The sequence below is a fragment of the Dromiciops gliroides genome, chromosome 2 (genome assembly GCF_019393635.1).
Source record: "Dromiciops gliroides isolate mDroGli1 chromosome 2, mDroGli1.pri, whole genome shotgun sequence".
Classification (NCBI taxonomy): Eukaryota; Metazoa; Chordata; class Mammalia; order Microbiotheria; family Microbiotheriidae; genus Dromiciops; species Dromiciops gliroides.
In genome coordinates, this window is record NC_057862.1 from 249653086 (window position 1) to 249673118 (window position 20033).

The 20033-nt window shown below is 40.1% G+C and overlaps 1 protein-coding gene across 1 annotated transcript; it reads left to right on the forward strand.

The window, feature by feature from the left end:
• Positions 1-440: 440 nt before the first annotated feature.
• On the forward strand, positions 441-2793 carry SIX6 (SIX homeobox 6). Its single transcript, XM_043988415.1, has 2 exons — positions 441-1012; positions 2625-2793. The coding sequence occupies exons 1-2, from the start codon at positions 441-443 to the stop codon at positions 2791-2793; spliced, it is 741 nt and encodes a 246-aa protein (XP_043844350.1).
• Positions 2794-20033: the final 17240 nt, after the last annotated feature.

The window sequence follows — 20033 nt, forward strand, 5'->3', positions numbered from 1 at the left end:
TGGTGCTCGCAGTCTTGATTGGCAGATGCTGACAGTGATTGACTGGGAGGTCTCCACCGCGCGCAGGCAACCAATCTGCCAAGTCCAATAGCAAAACAGGAGCAACAGCAGCTGAACTAGACGTGGTGTTGTTTTTTTAAAACCATTCCTCCCAGCCCTCCCTCCCTTCTATCTTCCCCCACCCACCATTCCACATTGCCGCCTCCCCCCCCCCCCCCTTCCTCTGCAACAAGCCTAGCGCTGGCAACATCTCTCAGTAGACCTGACATTCAGTGCTGCTTTTCAGTCCCTCCGCCGCCTAGAAATAGCCGGCACAGCCTTCATCAAGAAAATAATCCTCATCCTCATCCTTCACAGGATTCTTGCTGGGGAAATTTGACATTTACTTCGATCCCTTTCCTCCGCTATTGGTGGGGAAAGCAGCCTCTGCAGTTTTCTCCATGTTCCAGTTGCCTATTCTGAATTTTAGCCCCCAGCAAGTGGCTGGGGTATGCGAGACCCTGGAGGAAAGCGGGGACATAGAGCGTTTGGGCCGCTTTCTCTGGTCTCTGCCTGTGGCCCCGGCAGCATGTGAAGCACTGAACAAGAATGAGTCGGTGTTACGAGCCCGGGCCATTGTGGCCTTCCACACAGGGAACTACCGGGAACTCTATCATATTCTGGAGAACCACAAATTCACCAAGGAATCTCATGCCAAGCTACAGGCCCTGTGGCTGGAAGCTCACTACCAAGAAGCCGAGAAGCTCCGGGGCCGACCTCTGGGGCCAGTGGACAAGTATCGGGTGAGGAAGAAGTTCCCTTTACCTCGGACCATCTGGGACGGGGAACAGAAGACTCATTGCTTCAAGGAGAGGACAAGACACTTGCTTAGGGAGTGGTACCTGCAGGACCCTTACCCCAACCCCAGCAAAAAGAGAGAATTAGCCCAGGCAACCGGACTTACTCCCACACAAGTGGGCAACTGGTTCAAAAACCGCAGACAAAGGGACAGAGCAGCAGCGGCCAAAAACAGGTCGGTACTTGGGTGTTTGACTGCCGTGCAGTGTCTAAGGCTCTGGGGTGGGGAGTTTAGTTTCCTCCGCCTCCTTAAGCGTCACAAGAGACTAAGATACTTGAAGGTTAAAATTGAGGCTTTGAGGTTTCTGCAAAATACAAGGGAAACTCAGCTACGTCCTTTGGGGATGTTGGCGAGGGGAGCTTCTGAGTGTCTTTTAAATTGAAAGAGGTCAGGCGAGTTCAAGGGCTCCTGGGTGAATGTCTTCCCTCTGGGGCTCCTTTTCTCCCTTCCGTTTGGGTTCTGAGTTGTAAACGCTTGACTGGGGTGGCAGTTTCCTCAGCCGGAAGTGACTACTGCTGCCAGGCCGGGGAAAACTGTGAGGGAATCGCCTCGCTAGGTTAAACACACACACACACACACACACACACACACACACACACACACACACACACACACCATATTAAAAATCAAAATACGATACAGAATTCTAAAATCACCAATTAGGTCTCGCCCTTCTAGTGTTCTCTCGGACACTGGTTCTTGGGGCTAAACCTTGCTTGGATTATCTGATATAGAGAAATACGTGTAAATTTGCCCCCCCACACACACACACCATGTTTCATTTTCCTTAATCTTCTTAAAATACTTTTAATTATTTTCATTCTCCACGGAGATACTAGTATTCTTCTAGGGTCTCGTCCAGTTGACCCTAGTTCTTCCCTCCCGTCTGTCTTGGATGTATCCCTAAGGCAAACCCCTCTCCGTCCGCGCTGCGACTGTCTAAGCCGACTTGATCCAAACTAGAAACCAATTCAGTTTGGGGTTTTTTATCCGTTTCTGCCATAGCCCTTGGAAGCCAAGCAATAATTTGGAAAGGTCCCCAAACAAATCCCACTACACACACACACACACACACACACACACACACACACACACACACACACACACACCACTCACCCCTAGTCAAATTCTGGCTCGGGTTAATCTCGTCAAATCTTCCCTGCAACCAAGTGGGTCAACTGAACTCCCAAGTGGACATTCTCTTTGCCACCATTGCTTCCTGCTCTGACCACTAAGGGAGCTTGAAGAGGGGAAGAGTGGGGAACGCAAAGGGAGGTCTGGCACAGGTACTGGAGAATTCGGCCGCTCTGGGAGAAAAGATTCCCAAGATCATCCATTCCATTTATTCTGTGAATGGAGGCCTTGTGCGAGCTGACAGGCCTTTGGTATTTTCAACTATTCGGGTTTTTTTTAAGTACATAGCAATAGAAGCATCCCTTGTGACTATGGAATCCCAAATTCCTTGAATTCAAAAAGAGTCGGAAAATTAGCGAGACTGGGGATCGGGCTTTACCTCTGTCCTGAGTCGCTGAGGAGGCAATGTCCACAGCGAGACTTGCTTTGCGGGAATCCTTAAATGTGCATGTTACTTTCCCTTCTCAAGTCTGAGGCTGGACTTTAATATCTAATGAGGCTGTCCAAGGTGAAGGAAAGGTTGTGAGCTGAGTATGGGAAGGGCTCTAACTCCGAATCTGGGAGGTCAGGGAAGAGAGGGGAGGGGAAGGGAGGGTTGAAAAGAGCCAAATCTGTGGCGGAACTGTGATCTTGTGTCCCTGATTCCCCGCAGGCTACAGCAGCAGGTGCTGTCCCAGGGTTCAGGTCGGTCGCTGCAGACCGAGGAGGAGAGCGCTGGGGAAGCTCTGGGGGCCGTCGCCAGCCCCGCTGCCAGCCTGTCTAGCAAAGCCGCCACGTCGGCCATTTCCATCACATCCAGCGACAGTGAATGTGACATCTGACGCCCAGGTCACCATCTCCATCCCCACACACAAAACACAATCAGAAGAAGTGAAGTAATATGTAAAAAGTACAGTAAAACAAAAGCAAAGCAAAGCAAAATAAAACAAAGGACAGAGAAAAAGAGTAAACGAAAGCCTAGTGCCTGCAACCTGCCAATGCAGGGATGCTTCTGGGCTGCTTTCTAAGGAGCCCAGGGTATAGATGCACTGGCAGCCTTCGAATGCCTGGCGGAGAGACGTTTTTCCTCACTAAAAATAAACAAAACAAAAACTGCAACCGTATGGCTTAGTGGGATGCAACCAGGAATGAGAAAAAAATAAATAACAAGACTCTGTTGCCCTTTCTTTCTCTAAAAGGGTCTTGGTGAAAAGATGCCTCGAGAACATGAATGCTAAGTTGCAAATATGTTTGAGCCTGCGCTGTAACTCGTGAATATTTCATGTCGAAAAGACATGGGGTGGTTTTGGGATTTTACAAATTTTTTGTTTTATATATTTTTTTGCTTTAAAGGGTTTTTTTTAAATATATAATGTTTATTTACTTATTTAAGGGATCTCATGGTAGGTTTTTTATGCTTTTTTTGCTTGTTATTTCTTTGTGCACACCTGTAGTAGAGCATGTGCGCTGAATAGTGCAGGATCAGTACTATATGGAAAAGTTAAAACAATAAAAATATTCTGGTGAGGAATTTTTATTACCTGTAGGATTTGCTTTCACATTCTTAAAGATAATACTAAACTTCACCCGTTCACGTTTGTAGGGTAAGTGAATATTTAACCTCAAGATAAGAATTTTGGCTTTTTTCGTTCTCCTCTGATGATGTTAAGCTCTCACTCGGGTGTGTTTCATTGTCAGGTCAAAATTTGAATGGTCCATGGCGGGGTGGGTTGGGGGAAATGTGTGTGGGGGGGGTGGAATATTATTTTACTTAGAAGACAGCAAAACGATTGTTTAGGGCAACCAACTTCTTTCCCCCCCCCCCCCGCCCTGTCAGATGCCTAGAGTGCAATTAATGCACAGGTATTTATATATATATATATATATATATATATATATATATAAGTATATAAAGTACCTATACACATTTTTATATTTTTAAAGATCTGTTTCATGGATCTATCCAGCATCCAAGAGATAAGACAATTGGGTTACACATTTTAGGCATCGAGGAATAACACAGTGGAAGATAAATAAAGGCATGATCATTAATTTCTTAAGAACGTAAAACTGTACAAACCTTTCATACACAATGTGAAAACTTTCGTTGGCCATCCATTTCCCCCCTTCCCTCCCATTTCTTTCCTGACTCTCACCTACATATTTTTAAGGCTTCTAAATAACTAGTATATGAAAGAAGGAAGCAAACTGGATTTGAAATCATGGAACAAATATCTAGGATTTATCAACTGTATTACTCTTCCTCAATAGGGTTCAGAAAGTGGGGCAAAATGATGCTAGAACACAGGGATGAAGGAGTGAGAGGTATAACTAAAATTTCTCCACCTCCAAGTGGAGAATAAATAATCAAATTCCTGGCTTGATATGGTATCTGTATTAAATATATAATAAAGAAGAAAAGCCTTCAAGAGCCTCATTATGATTGGTAATGGGTTCAGTTTAAAATATCAGACGAATGCCCTTAGCACTTAATTCTTCCTTCCAAAGCACAACAAAACAAAAAGCACCCACTGTTCTTGCTCTAAGAAACCCAATGCTATCCTTAGAGCTGCTAAGCTTTTTCCCACCGAAAAGGATTGCATATTATGCAATTTGACATTGATCTTTAAATCACTTGAGCTGTTCTTTTTTTGTCTGATTGGTCTCGTTTCATGCTTAAAAGATGCTTTCTAGATAAGAAGATTGGTGACTTGTTTTAGTAAAAGTGCTGTATTGTTAAATAAAACAAAACTAATAATTCAATAAAAAAGAAATAAACTAAAATGGTAGAATACGTAGCTGGACATCTGGAAGGCTTAGGTTTTCAACTTTTGTTTCTAAATCACTTTACTGATTTGTCAGGCTTTCTTTTTTCAAATGGTTGTAACTGTACCAACCAAACCATATCTGGAATTACAGTATCTCTTTTTCTTGCTCAAAATATCCATATAGGAATATGTGGGAGGGCTTTAACTAAGCAAAGGATTTCATATCCATTCTTGGATGACTAGGATACTATCTTCATAATTTTCCTGGGCTAGCTGGAACACTAAGATATTCTTGAATTGTAAGTAGGCGCTGTAATTCATCAAGAAATCCCAAGGTACCCTGGGCTGCCTTTATATTAACTGGTTATGTAAATCCATTTGGATCTCCCAAGCCAGTGATGAAAGGTAATACATTCCCATTCATCGTCCAATTGAGAAAGGATGAATTTGTATAAAGAATTTAAAATCATTTTGAAGGTATCATTCCACCCATCAATACAAATGATGCCTAAAGAAGAAGAAATAGGTCACTTTCATTTTCTAAAAGATAGAAAAAACACTGTTTGAAGAATAATTGTATTTAAAAACAGTAATTTGAAAATAATGTTTAATTAGCAATTGAAATAGTACTAACAGTAACGGAGTTCTTTCACTGTCTAGAAGCTATTTGCATGAAACCCTCACATGTATCCAGATTCATATGTAATGAAAAGGCTTGCATTTTGAAGCAATCCTTACTTGGGAACAATCTACAGATTCCTCTAATTTTGTTATAAAGTAATATTTAAATAGGCACATAAATGGGTACCCCCAAATCCTTAAGATTAAAAACTATCTAACAAAAAGAAGAGGCATTCAAAATAATCCTTTTATGAGTGAACCCACAATTTGAGTTTCCAAAAAGAAAATGTTACTAGAATTGGAAAGAGACATGGATACTATCTTATTTCATACACTTGTTTTATGCCCACTTGTATTGTCTTTTTTCCCAATTATTCCACGAAATCAGTTTCTAAAAGGCAGTAAAAATGGAAAGGGTCTTTGATTTTGGTGGAGCCACGAGCAGGGTTGGAAGCCTCTAAACTAGAAAACTGGTTGTACCACTGTTTTTCTTTTTCTTTCTGCAACCCATCTCGCGTCACAAATTTCTAGATGTGCCTTGCAGCATCGAAGTGGAAACTAGATGCAATGCTATATTTCAATGGAGCAACCTGGGAATTTGACATTACCCCAACCCCAGCTCAGTCTATTTTAAGACTCTTAAATATTTCAACCTCCTGCCAGTTCCCAAAATGGTGCAATGCTCCTTTTTTTTCAAGATGCCCCAGATCTTGTATGCTCCCAAATCTACAGCCCACCCTGTTTCCACCAGCCTCCCTCCACTTCACCAGACTGTTTATCAAAATCAGGAAGGGGGCTGGGGGGAAGACTCACTCTTTGTTTACATTAAACAAATTACAGGGGAAAAGCTCAGTCAAAGTCTGCCTTGACCTCTCTCTTTCCCCTTAATTTTAACAAAAAAGAAAAAAAAATATTGTATCCAAAGAGAATGTGAATGGGGAGGGAGAAGAGAAACAGCTTTTTCCTCTATTCAGTTAGAACTGGGGGGAATGGCAGAATATTTCCGCTTCTATTGTGACTCAGGGCAGCCCGGGGAACAGTGAATGGGGAAATCTGGTAAGCGGTCTGGGAGGCTGTCAGACTGTTCAGGGTAATCAGGGCTAATGATGGGGTCTCAAGCCCTCTCTGGGACAAAAGGGGGAGCCAAGGGGTTTTGTGAGGCTGAATGGCTAAGAAGTTTGTATAGGAGTTGTTAAGGAAGAGAAGGGGAGGGGGGCAAATACATGCATGGGGGTAAAGGGGGAGAGGGAGGGAGGAGAGGATAGAACAAGATCACTGTCCATAGATTGGCATAGAAAAATATAAAGAAAATCTAAATCCTGAGGATAGACAGGGTCCAACACAGAGATATCTTAATGCTAGAACAGCATTAAGTATCCACACTTTACCCTCAGGGTCTTGAGCATTTGTCAGGATCACGCACCTTTGTTAAAGAAACTTAGGGGGGGTTGCGGGGGTGCGGGGTGGGGGGGAGATTAGCACCCAGGCAATTTCAGTCATCCAGCATGTAGAGATTTTGTCCACTTTAGCTTTGCTGGGGTAGTCCAATCCAGAAAATAAATAAAAAGGGCAAAAAGGTTACTATTTGATTCCTGGGAAAGGATTCTCCTACTTTAGTTCCTCATAGGTTTGGGAGAGAAAGTGGGAAGAGAACATATCAGGAAACAGGCAGGATTAAGGATAGACAAGGAAAGCAGCTGCTTAGAAAGCACCTGCTAGTGGGGGGGGGGGGTGAGTAGCTGGGGGGAATCGCAGGGAAGGACACTTTAAAATTACTTTCTATCAACAGACATATTTTAATACCAGCCAAATGTACACTCTTTGGCATTTGATTTATTTTGTGACCTCTTCAAATACCCCTTGGTGATGAAGTTCAAAGGCAGAGTGCAGACTGGAAAAGCTTGAATTAGGTCAGGAACACAGACTGTGTTCACCTCTGAGGAGCCAGCTTGTCAAGTGTAGGAAAAGCTCACCACTGAAAGACTGGGCACCAAAAGAAGAATTTTCACCAGGAATGTGAGATCATTTACCAAGACACCAAACAGGTGTTCTTTGCTTCAGTGAGGGACATGGAACAGGAGTTGGAAGTAGAAGTGCTAGAAGGCTGGCAACCAGAAAAATCTGATTTCAATTGCCTACCTCTGACATTGAGTGACTGAGCAAGACTCTTGACTTTTATGACCATTCACTTTCCCCATCTGTAAAATGGGCATAATAATACTCATCTGAGACATAACTCACAGAGCTGTTAGGAAGAGAAAATGAAGGGAAAGTCCCATAAAAATATCAGCTTTTCTCATTTTTTTTTCAACAGAGGGAATATCCACACCTGTGAAATAATGGATTATTTGAATAATTTATTTTGTTATAAATCAAAATTTGATGTTACAGTAAATGTTCATTATCGCAGGTGGGCAATAACACACAGGGTCCACAAATTCCAAAGGGGTGAAACATTTCAATTGTATCTATAAAGCATTAATGTCTAAAAGGAATGGGGATAGCAATACACCTTAATACAAGAAGGCGAGCATTGGAATCACTAAGCTCCCAGGGGAAATAAGGGCCATTCACCTTCAGTTAGCATCTATAAGAATAATTTTATCCCTAACATTAAAGCTCTGGCAGCAACCAGTGTCCAAAGAAAGAGGGAGCTGAGTCTTCCTACCAGAAATTTTCAAACAATTGGCTTTCTCTCTGGAAGAAGAATCATTCCTATCCCTTCCCCCTGCAGCCATTTCAAAGGGCTCTGCTGCAGTGCTTGACATGAAAATTCCCACTGTCTTTCCCATTTGCTGAGCTCAAACATTTTAATATTGTGAAAAATCTCAGGGCGCTTAGATAGATTTCCAACATACAGGAGACTTTAGTATACTATTCCTAGATTCATTATAATGGTATTAGATAGAAGATAGTATTCTGAAATTGTGTATTTATAGAGCATGGGTGGAGAAATTCTTTGGATGCCTCAGGCCATGTTTGAATATTGAACTCCTTGTGTGTTATTATCCACCTCAGGCTTGAGTCTTCACTGTAACACTAGTGACTTGGTTTTCCACAAAGACATATGGAAAGGGAAGATTTCTGGGATTTTAAAACATGTGCATTAAAGAAAATGGCCATTGACTAAGGAATCTTTAACAGAGTTGTGGTACAGAGTGTTAATATTGTAAGACTTAAATGAATTAATTTAGAATGAAGTAAGTAGAACCAGGAAACTACACACACACACACACACACACACACATACACATATAATGACTACAATAATGAAAAGAATGAGAGACAGAGAGAGAGAGGAAGGAGGAGGAGGAAAGAAGGAAGGAAGGAAGGAAGGAAGGAAGGAAGGAAGGAAGGAAGGAAGGAAGGAAGGAAGGAAGGAAGGAAGGAAGGAAGGAAGGAAGGAAGGAAGGAAAGAACTGAACTCTAATTTAAATGACCAAGCTTGGCTTCTGCAGAAAAGTTTGAGACAATGAACCTTTCTATCTCATTTGGGGAGTGGGAGGGAAACAATAGGTACATATACTATCCTCTTGGTTGGTATCTCAGTTGATTTTACTCATGCTTCTCCCTCTCCCATTTTAACCTTTGTCACAAAGGATGGCTCTATGAGTCAGGGCTCTTATAAGGCAAATGTCTTGGTGAATAAAAGTGATGTGAAAAAGAAGGTATATTAAAATATTTTTTAAGAAAAATAAGGTATAAATAAGATAAAATAAAGAAGAGAAATAGACCTAACCAATTTGAAAAATTACACATTATAAAAGGTAATATTTTAAAATTGTCCTTCTGTAGCACACTCCCTCCCCCTTTTGAGATTTAGACAGCTGCCTACCTTACCCTAGCCCCAGGTCTGCACCCTAGAAATAGTTAGGGGATACATTTAAAAGAATGTGAAAGTAGGAAATTCCAGTTGAGGCCTTCAAATCCATGAATGGAAGAAAGTCTCCGGTGTGACTACAGCCTTCTGTTAGAAGTAGGGGTCCGAGGAAAGGAATTCAGAGACTCCAAATGCACTAAATTACCTTTAGAATAACAAACAGCAGAACTCCGACTATGATCCTGAACAAGCAAATGGATTGGAAGATTGTCCTTTCAGGCCTTTGCTTTCCATAAAGGAATCCATGCAAGGGCTTTAGCAAAGGAAACAATAACGGGACTTTGAAGCAAGATAGGAGGTTTTGGTCTCCTTCTTAGAATTCCAGTTCCCGAGCGGTCTAAATGACCAACCCAGATTGAATCTCCCCAACCTAAATTCCCACTGGTTACTTCAGTTGCTGAAGAAATACCCCCGTGGTAGAAGGGTTCGAACGGGAAGGCATTTACTTGGAGTTCAGAAAGAGATGATTCCCGCACCCCTTTCCTCCATCTGGACCCTTGGCTACCTTGACCCAAGAGTCTGGACGTCTCTGAATTCCGCCAAACTAGTCCCAGAGGCTTTCTGTGTAAACCAGATGAATGCGAAGGCGGCAGCAGAAAAGGAGAGTGCCAGGATCTCTCTTCCAGACGTCCAAAGCACCGCAGGGGAAGTGGACAGGTTCTCTCAGAGAGCAAAAAATGTACCGTAATCACAGAGTATTGGAGAAAGGAAAACACTCTCTCTCTTGCTTCTGAGACTGGTTCTTAAGACACCTGTTCCTAAGAGCTGGGGGTCAAGCCAAGAACTACTTTGTTCTCGAGTCAGTCCTTGGGACCCTTTGTTGGTTCGGAAAGCCTAGAGCACCCATTGTCCTGAGATCCTAAGGAAACCTGCTCAGCAGCTCCGAGGACCCAATGACAGCCACTGCGGCAAAAACGCCGGCTCGTCCCTCTGACCTAGCTGGGCTGCACCTCAACAGCCCCAGGTTCGCACCTAAGCCCTCACAAATCTGCACAGTGTAGATTCAGTTTTAATGACTCCACTCCTTCAGATGTACATCTTCTTGTAGTCCCGCAGTTCTCCTCCTTCTGCCACCCCACTCTCAACCCACTCCCTCCCCATTCCCATAACACATACTCAAACATTCACCCTCCCCTAGCTGTTTTTCAGGGGGTGGGGGTGGGGGTGGGGAGAACTGGCTCTTTTTGCCATTTTACCAGGGGATGAAAAGGGAATAAGAGGGATTATTGATATACATCATTACTTTCTTTCAGACGCCAAACTCAATTAAAATGAATAAAAAGCCGATCTGTTACTGCTTGGTCCCCAGTAGAAGAGACCGCAGATGTGTTGAAGGCTAGGGCTTGCAAGGGGAAAGTCATACACAGATGGGCTCAGAGATCTCTGTGATTTCCTGATTTTAGCTTATGTCACAGAACCCACGGAATACTTGAACCTCCAGCCCCCATTAGGTCTGCCTGACCCTGTTTATAGATGTCTGGTATCATGCTGGACAGTGCCCTCAATTATTGTACCCATTAAATACCTCGTTTTTTTCCTGACTCTGAAAGCAAAATTTGAATGGATTCAAATTCAGATAAACTCGATGATGGTCAATTACTCTATAATCCTCCACTGATTAATTATTTATTCAAAGGTCTCCTTCCTCTTCACAGATGTTAGTACTGCTCAATAGGCTTTACTTGGAAAGGACCAATGATTTGTATATCCTGTAATTAATTCTTTTTTAAACTTTTTTGGAAACTTTTGTTTGGAGGTTGAAACACTTCTAGCTATGACAGTGTCTTCAGTGTATTTGCTCAGTAGTAAATTGAGAGACAGTAAAAGTCCCCTAACATACAAAAAAACATCCTTTTAAGTTATGATGGAAAGTCAGTCAATAAACATGTTAAATACCTACTGTGTGCCAGGAGCTGTGGTAAGACCTGAGGATACAAAAAAGAAGAAAAAGACAGTCTTTGCCTTCAAAGAGCTTAACTCTAATAGGACAGACACATTAATTGTATATAACTGAATTTTTGGTGGTTATATATATGCCTGCCTTCTCCAGGTCAAAACTCCTACTTCAGTTGTGTTCAGAAAATTTTCATCTGCAACCTGAGAGATGGATAAGTGTTTTGGTCCCTTCCACTAAAAAAAAAAAAAAAAACCAGCTCTGATTTTTGTATGTTAATTGTGTACATCAACACTGAGATTAACACTAAGCAACTTATTTTGCAGCCTTTTCAGAACTGTGAAACTTCTAGCAAAAGATTATGAAGTTTAAATAAATTCCATTTAAAACATCTTTTTGTTAAATTGGGGGTCCTTCAAGGGCAGCTAGGTGGTGCAGTGGATAAAGTACCAACCCTGGATTCAGGAGGACCTGAGTTCAAATCTGGCCTCAAGACACTTAACACTTACTAGGTGTGTGACCCTGGGCAAGTCACTTAACCCTCATTGCCCCACCAATAAACTAACAAATGAGTGAATAAATAAACTAATTAATCAATTAATTAATTAACTGGGATTCCTTTAATGATAATAATCCAGTTATATCTCATTGCCAACATATTCATGTTACAGTTGAACTGGATATGTCTATACTTAGATGAATCTATGATTTCCACTGAATTAAGACCATCCTCAATTGAATCTGATAATAATCTATTAGTGGCTTCACATCTTGTGAGATTCTTGCCCAGGTTTTTTCATAAATCCTCCAAAGAAGACCTACCCAATAGTCTGGAAGCCTTTGATTGGATCTTTTAACATTATGTGGATTTCTTTTTTTCAAGAAACAGCTCACATTGAGGGGAGGCAGGAGATCAGGAGGTGCATAGATTTTTTCCAGAGATAAAGACCAAAGGGAACAATTTTTAAAAAATCTTGTAAGTGCCAGTTCATCCAATAATCCAAATAAAGAAGAAAAGGGAGGGTTATTTAAAAGGAATGAAGTGGCCACATAGAGAGCTCTCTGCTTAGCTCAGATTTTAGAAGCATGAAGAAAGAAAGAAAGAAAGAAAGAGAAAGAAAGAGAGAGAAGGAGAGATAGGAAGGAAGAAAAACAAAGGAAAAGGAAGGAAGGTAGAAAAAAGAAAAGGGAAAGAAGAAAAGAGAGAAGGAAAGGAAGAAAGAAAAAAGGAAGTGAGGAAGAAAAGAAAGAAGGAAGGAAAGAAGAAATAGAAAAAAAAACATATAATTGAAGGCAAATGCAGAAAAGTGGCACTTCCTTATGAGAAAAATGTCAGGCCTGGAATGAGAGAGACTTGTGAAAAATGCTAAAGACAATAAAAAAGACCTTAAAATTATGTATGGGGCAAGAAGAACAAAAAAGGAGGGGGGAACTCGCTGCTTTAGGCAAGCGGGTACAGAATGCTATGAATGACAAGAGAAGTCTGAACTACTCAGTTCCTATTTTGTTTCCATTTCTTCTATAAAAAATCATCAGGTTAACAAAGAGAAAGCAGAGAAAAGTAGTTGAAACCCAAGTGAGGAGATAGTAAGAGCTAGCTGCCCCAAATGAATTCGAGTCAGCTTGATGAATATATTATATACTGAAAGAACTATGATTTTTGAACCAGTCAGTGGTCTTTGAATAACTGTGGAAAAATAGAGAAGTCCTTTAGGACAAGAGATTGGCAACCATAGTTTCAATTTTCAAAAGAAGATAGAAGAATTTTATGAATTAAACTTGACATTTGTCTCTAGAAAAATTCTAGAACTGAATATTAAATTGCTACTCTGTGAGTACTAAGTAAGGGAAATAATGATCTCTAAGAGTCATCTTAGAGCCAATAACAAATCATGCCAGGCTAACCTCATCTATTTTTAATCAGATTAGTGGATCAGGGTAATTCTGGAGAGATATCTGGATATCAGGAAAGCATCCCCTCCCTTTCATGATTATCATGCAGAATGATAAAATTTCAGAGTTGGAGGAGACTTCAAAAGCTATCTAGTCCAATTTTTACCTGAAAAATATGAAGTCCTCCAGATGCTCATATTTGCTGATAACATTGTACTGATTGCATCAAGACTGAAAACACTATAGAGCCTCCTAAATGAAACCAATTATCATTCAAGAGGTTGACTATGCCATGGGCATATTCCCCAGCTCTGGAACCAAGGGAGGTGGAACAAAACAGTTAGTCTAAAAGGTGAGTGTGTGTGTGTGTGTGTGTGTGTGTGTGTGTGTTCGTGTTCTAATCTCTCTCCTGAGTACCAGTCCTATACCACCAACTATTTATTGGACATCTAAAATTGTATGTCCATTAAGCAAGTCAAATTCAACAAATCCAAAACAACTAATTATCTTTCCCTCCAAGCCCTCCTCTCTTACCAACTTTCCTATTGCATTACTATCCACCCAATCACAAAGGCTAGCACCATACTCAACTCATTTGAACTCATAGCACATATGCAATCTAGTGTCAAATGTAGTGGTTTTTACATTCATAATGTATATGAATACAATATCTTCTCTGAACTCACAGAATCACTATCTTAGTATAGCACCCCCAACCCCTCCCTATACTGTTACAATAGCCTTTGGTTGGGGGGCAATGAGGATTAAGTGACTTGCCCAGGGTCACATGGCTAGTAAGTGTCAAGTGTCTGAGGCCACATTTGAACTCAGGTCCTCCTGAATCCAGGGCCTGTGCTGTACCACCTAGCTGCCCCCTACAATAGCCTTCTAATTGGTCTCTGTGCCTCAAATCTTTTACCACTTCAAACCATCCTCCATTCTGCTTAGCAATCAATGTCCCTAAAACTCAAGTCTGACCGTGTCATCCCTTTCTTTACTCGATAAACTCCAATGACTCTCTATTACCTCCAGAATCAAATATAAATACTATGTTTGGAGTTTAAAGCCCTCGCCAAGCTAGCCCCTGACTATCTTACCAGTCTTTTTAAACTTTACTCCCCTCCACTCATTCTGTGATCTAGTCACAAATGTCTATTCACTGTTCCCCGCATTCAGTACTTTATCCTTTTGTATTTGTGGTCCCTCATGTTTGGAATGCTTTCCTTCCTCACCTCTATATCATAGTTTCACTGGTTCTTCAAAACTCAATTTAAATTTCACTTTTTAAACAATCCTTCTCCAAACTCCTCCATCTACCCATTAATGCCTTGCCTCTGAGATTACCTTTCATTTAAACTGTATGTATTTTTAAAAATTTTTTGTGGGGCAATGAGGGTTAAGTGACTTGCCCAAAGTCACATAGCAAGTGTCTGAGGTCAGATTTGAACTCAGGTCCCCCTGAATCCAGGGCCAGTGCTTTATCCACTTCACCACCTAGCTACCCCCTTGTATGTATTTTTAAAATAAAAATTTTCCAATTACATGTAAAAATAATTTTAACATTCATTTTTTTAAATTATGAAGGCCAAATTCTCTTACTTCCTCTTTGCCCTCCCTGAGACAGCAAGTAATTTTATATATGTTATACATGTATAGTCATGCAAATTATATTCCATATTAGTCACATTGTAAAAGAATACACAGACCCCCCCCCAAAAAACATGCAAAAATAAAGTTTTAAAAGTATGGTTCAATCTGTATTCAGATTTCATAAGTTCTTTCTCTGGAAGTAGATAGCATTTTTCATCATAAGTCCTTCAAAATGTCTTAGATCTTTGTATTGCTGAGAGTAGCTGTCATTCATAGCTGGTCATCATACAATACTGCTGTTACTGTTTACATTGTTCTCCTGGTTCAACTTTGCATCAGTTCCCATATAGAAAAATAAGATCAAAGTGGGATCTCAGAACCATAGCTGTGTTGAAACTCAGCTGTTGTTGCAAAAGCTATAGCGGTTTGTCATTTTTCTAAGTTATTCCTCAGCCCTCGCATGTACAGTAGTCTCTGGTACCAAGTGTCAAGTATTTTTTCACTACTGACTTCCAAAGAGAACTGCATGTAGCTTTGGAAAGCCAGTATATCCATGGTCACTAGTAATCCTGAGTCACAACTCATCCTCACTCTAAAGATACTGGGCAGTCTTTTGTTGTTGTGACAGCACGTCAACATAAATCAGCTGTTGATTGGACTGAAATTGGCAGAATCACTTTGCATTATAAAATTTCTAAGGTCACCAGAGCATTACTGAAATGTGACTTAAATTAGTAACAACTTGATGCTATTATTCTTAGTAAAGGAATTTTTTCTGCTTACCTCCTAACCATCAATAATTTTGATAACATGAATTCAAAAGGGTTTGCACAAACAAAATTAATGCAGCCAAAATTAGAAAGAAAGCAGCTAGTTTCTCCAATAAAGGCCTCATTTCTTTCTTTTTTTTTGCAGGGCAATGGGGGTTAGGTGACTTGCCCAGGGTCACACAGCTAGTAAGTGTCAAGTGTCTGAGGTCAAATTTGAACTCAGGTCCTTCTGAATCCAGGGCCAATGCTCTATGCACTGTGCCACCTAGCTGCACCCCCCATTTCTTAAATATTTAGAAAACTGAGCCAGATTTATAAAATTCCCCAACTGATAAATGGTCAAAGGGTATGCACAGGCCATTTTTCAGAGGAAGAAATTAAAGCTATCAATAGTCACATGAAAAATACTCTAAATCACTATTGATTTGAGAAATTCAGATTAAAACAACTCTGAGATATTGTCTCACACCTATCAGATTGACTAACATGACAGAAAAATGACAGAAAAGGAAAATAAATGCTGGAGGGCATGTGGAAAATAGGAACATATGCACTGTGGGTGGAGTCGTGAACTGATCCAGCCATTCTAGAGAACAATTTGTACCCAAAGGGATATAAAATCATGCATGCCCTTTGACCCAGCAATAACACTACTAGGCCTATATCCCAAAGAGATCAAAGAAAAGGGAAAAGGATCTATTTGTACAAAAATATTTATAGCATTTTGAAGGAATTGGAAGTTAAAGGAATGCTCCTCAGTTGAGGAATGGGTGAATAAGTTATGGTATAGGATTGTTATGGAATCCTATTATGCAATAAAACATGATGAGGGGCAGCTAGGTGGCACAGTGGATAGAGCACCGGCCCTGGATTCAGGAGGACCTGAGTTCAAATCCGGCCTCAGACACTTTACACTTACTAGCTGTGTGACCCTAGGCAAGTCACTTAACCCCAGTTGCCTCACAGAAAGAAAGAAAGAAAGAAAGAAAGAAAGAAAGAAAGAAAGAAAGAAAGAAAGAAGGAAGGAAGGAAGGAAGGAAGGAAGGAAGGAAGGAAGGAAGGAAGGAAGGAAGGAAGGAAGGAAGGAAGGAAGGAAGGAAAGAAAGAAGGAAGGAAGGAAGGAAGGAAGGAAGGAAGGAAGGAAGGAAGGAAGGAAGGAAGGAAGGAAGGAAGGAAGGAAGGAAGGAAAGAAAGAAAGAAAGAAAGAAAGAAAGAAAGAAAGAAAGAAAGAAAGAAAGAAAGAAAGAAAGAAAGAAAGAAGGAAGGAAGGAAATGATGAGCAGGATGCTTTCAGAAAAATCTGGAAAGTCTCATATTAAAAGTTTCAAAGTAAAGTGAGCAGAACCAGGAGAACATTGTACACAGTAACAGCAATATTATAATGATGATAAAATGTGAAAGACTTAGCTACTCTGATCAAGACAATGATCCAAGACAATTCCAAAGGATCCATGATTTTAAAAAACTGCTATTGGGGGCGGCTAGATAGCACAGTGGAATAAAGAACCGGCCCTGGATTCAGGAGTACCTGAGTTCAAATCTGGCCTTGGACACTTGACACTTACTAGCTGTGTGACCCTGGGCAAGTCACTTAACCCCCATTGCCCCGCAAAAAAAAAAAACAAACAACTGCTATTTACCTCCACAGAAGAACTGTTGAATTCTGAGAAGACTGACTTTTTTTACTTTTTTATTTTTCTTGGAGGTTGTGTATGTGTTGGGTTTTTTTTTGCAACATGGCTAATATGGAAATATGTTTTCCATGACTTCACATGTATAATCAATATCATATTGTTTACTTTCTCAATGGTTGAGAAGGGGCTGGAGGGGGAGACAATTTGGAACTCCAAATATAATAAAAATTTTAATTGTAATATAATTGGAAAATATTTAATAAAGTATTTTTTTAATTTTTAAAGAAAAGGAGAGATAGACATTTTCTATTATGGAAAGTCTGGGGTCAGTAACAGTACTATGCAATTTCCTCTCCTTTTTCAACTCTGAGCCTTGCTTACTGTCCATCTGTATGTCTCACATATACATAACCATCAGATGAACTCTATAAGGTGTGTATTCAAATGCATGTTGAAATCAGCACAATAGACATTCTTCACCTATTTGATCTTCCATATAAGGATGCAGAGATCAAATTCATTTGAGATTCTGAAGGGAAGAGGAAATTCATCAAATGGGAAAGTTGCTTGACTCCAGAAGACTTTTCCTGATCATCAAGAGACTCTATCACAAGCTCATTCCGTATTTTTCTTTCATGTTAAAAAAAAATCTGCCAGGGCAGCTAGGTGGTGCAGTGGTTAGAGTACTGGCCCTGGATTCAGGAGGACCTGAGTTCAAATCCAGCCTCGGATACTTGACACTTACTAGCTGTGTGACCCTGGGCAAGTCACTTTACCCCAATTGCCTCACCAAAAAAAATGCCTAAAGTAAATGTTGTGTTAGCTTGGTTACTTGCAGAGGAGCTAAGGACCTTCTAGGGGAGAGAGAAATCAGCCTGATGGTGATGGTCTCAGGAGGTTCCTGGGTAGAAGCATTAAACAGAGATATTTTTTAAAAGTCTCCTAAAAATCTACCCATATCCATCATGTTAGGATTTCAATTGACACATGGTTTTAAAAAGTGCAATTACAAAAATTACCATGAGTGTGTAGGACTAGAAAAAAAATTGAGACAAAATATGGATAAGTCCTAGAATAAAATAGAAAGGTCACTAAGGCAAATTTATACAAAGATGGATCTAAATTGCACAGGATGAAGAGGAGTTGTGGTATGTATTGGTGGAGGTGGTACCCATGTTTATGAAATCATGAATCTAGTAAAGAACTAAAGATATAAAGTTAGCCCTAACCACCAAGCCATATGTCAAAAAGAGGCCATGGACTATGTATGCCTCCTCATGAAACTTGACTGCATAGTGATTGAATTCTGTTTATTTTGACCTTCTTTGTGGCTTCCACTTTTAGCCATAGGTTCAATTATCATCTCTCTGTAGATGACTCAAAAGTTTGTATATCCAGTCTTAAGTATCTCTATCTAAATCCAGTACCACATCATCAATTGCTTATTGAACATTTCAAACTGGATTGTCCTCTAGACATCTCAAACTTGATCCAATATAGAACTAATGATCTTTCATTTTTAAATTATTTTTATTCTACATTTAAATGAACATCAAAAAAGAACATTTACACATACAAAGCAGAACAGAAAAAGATATGTCAAACTGCCCATCTCTATTACACACAGCATATAATAAATTTAATAATATTTCCAAAGCTGCCCTGATAATGTTTTGTTTTGTTTTGTTTTCTTGCAGGGCAATGAGGGTTAAGTGACTTGCCCAGTGTCACACAGCTAGTATGTGTCAAGTGTCTCAGGCTGGATTTGAACTCAGGTCCTTCTGAATCCAGGGCCAGTGCTTTATCCATTGTGCCACCTAGCTGCCCTCCGATAATGTTTTTTAAATTTTTTAAACTTCCACTCTTTTCTGTGCATTTTAAAATTAATTTTTATTCTGAATTGAAATACTTCAAAATGAGCATTTCCATATGTGGGGGGGGGCAAAGTACAAAAGGAAGATTCTGAAACCATGAATCTCCATTTCATATAATTTGCTTTTCTAAAAAAAGTATTCAATGAATTCCACAAATTACTTTCAAAACCTTTCCTGTTTGTTTCCTTCTGATCTTCTATCTGTTTTCTTCTGTGCATTTTTTTAAAAGGGGGCTTCAATGGCCCCTTTTTATTGGCATCAGTATTACTATATCCCTCCTCTCCAAGTTCCTTCCCCTTGCCAATTAAAACAGAGGGAAGAGGAAAATGACCCTTGTAACAAATAAGCACAGTCAAGCAAAATAACTCCACACAGTGGATATGTCACAAAATGTTCATTTTTTCTGCACCTTGAGTCCATCATCTCTCTGTCAGGAGGTGGATAACATGTCTCAACACAGGTCCTCTGGTGATATGACTGACCTTGATCATATGTCTTAAGTCTTTCAAAGTTGTTTTTCTTTACAATATAATTATCCGTAGAGGGGTGTGCCGAAGCCAGCTCACACCAGCTCATTTACACCTCAGAAATCTGCAACCACTACAAACAATTGTTTTTTAAACCAGATACCTTATAATCTCTTTCATTTTTTCAATCTTTTTATTTTGTTCTTATATTTTTTTTTGCTGTCTCATAGAGTCATTGATCTCTGTTTGCTCTTTTGTAGTTTTCAGAGATTTTATTTCTGGATGAGGTTTACAACCTTCTTTTTTAAGATGCTTGTTCCTTTTTCTAATTCTTTCCTCAAGAGTTTTCATTTCATTTTGTAATCTCTTGCTTCATTTATTCATGTAATCCTTGTAGAAAATTCATTAAAAAAACTTTGAGTCTGCTTATAAGTGTAACAGAGTTACTTTCTCCTGAGGTGAATTGTGGGGTATCTCCAGATCTATAATTTTTATGCTGGTCAATGTCTTCTTTGATTTATTCTTTTCATCGCTGTTAGCTCCTGAATTGGGTCTTTGTACAAGGGCCAGCTTCTGTTCCCTGTTGTTCTGCTGGATAGGGTGTTTCATCTTACCCTATGTCACCTGCTTTCCTGTACTGAATTTCCCCTCCTTGAGTCCAGGCCCCTACCTCCATCTTTGAGGTTCAGAA

Bases quoted from the DNA above. Each gene is read 5' to 3' on its own strand.
- SIX6 (XM_043988415.1), top strand. From the start codon at position 441: ATGTTCCAGTTGCCTATTCTGAATTTTAGCCCCCAGCAAGTGGCTGGG. The intron at 1,013-2,624 runs GTCGGTACTTGG...GATTCCCCGCAG, and splicing joins GCAGCAGCGGCCAAAAACAG to GCTACAGCAGCAGGTGCTGT.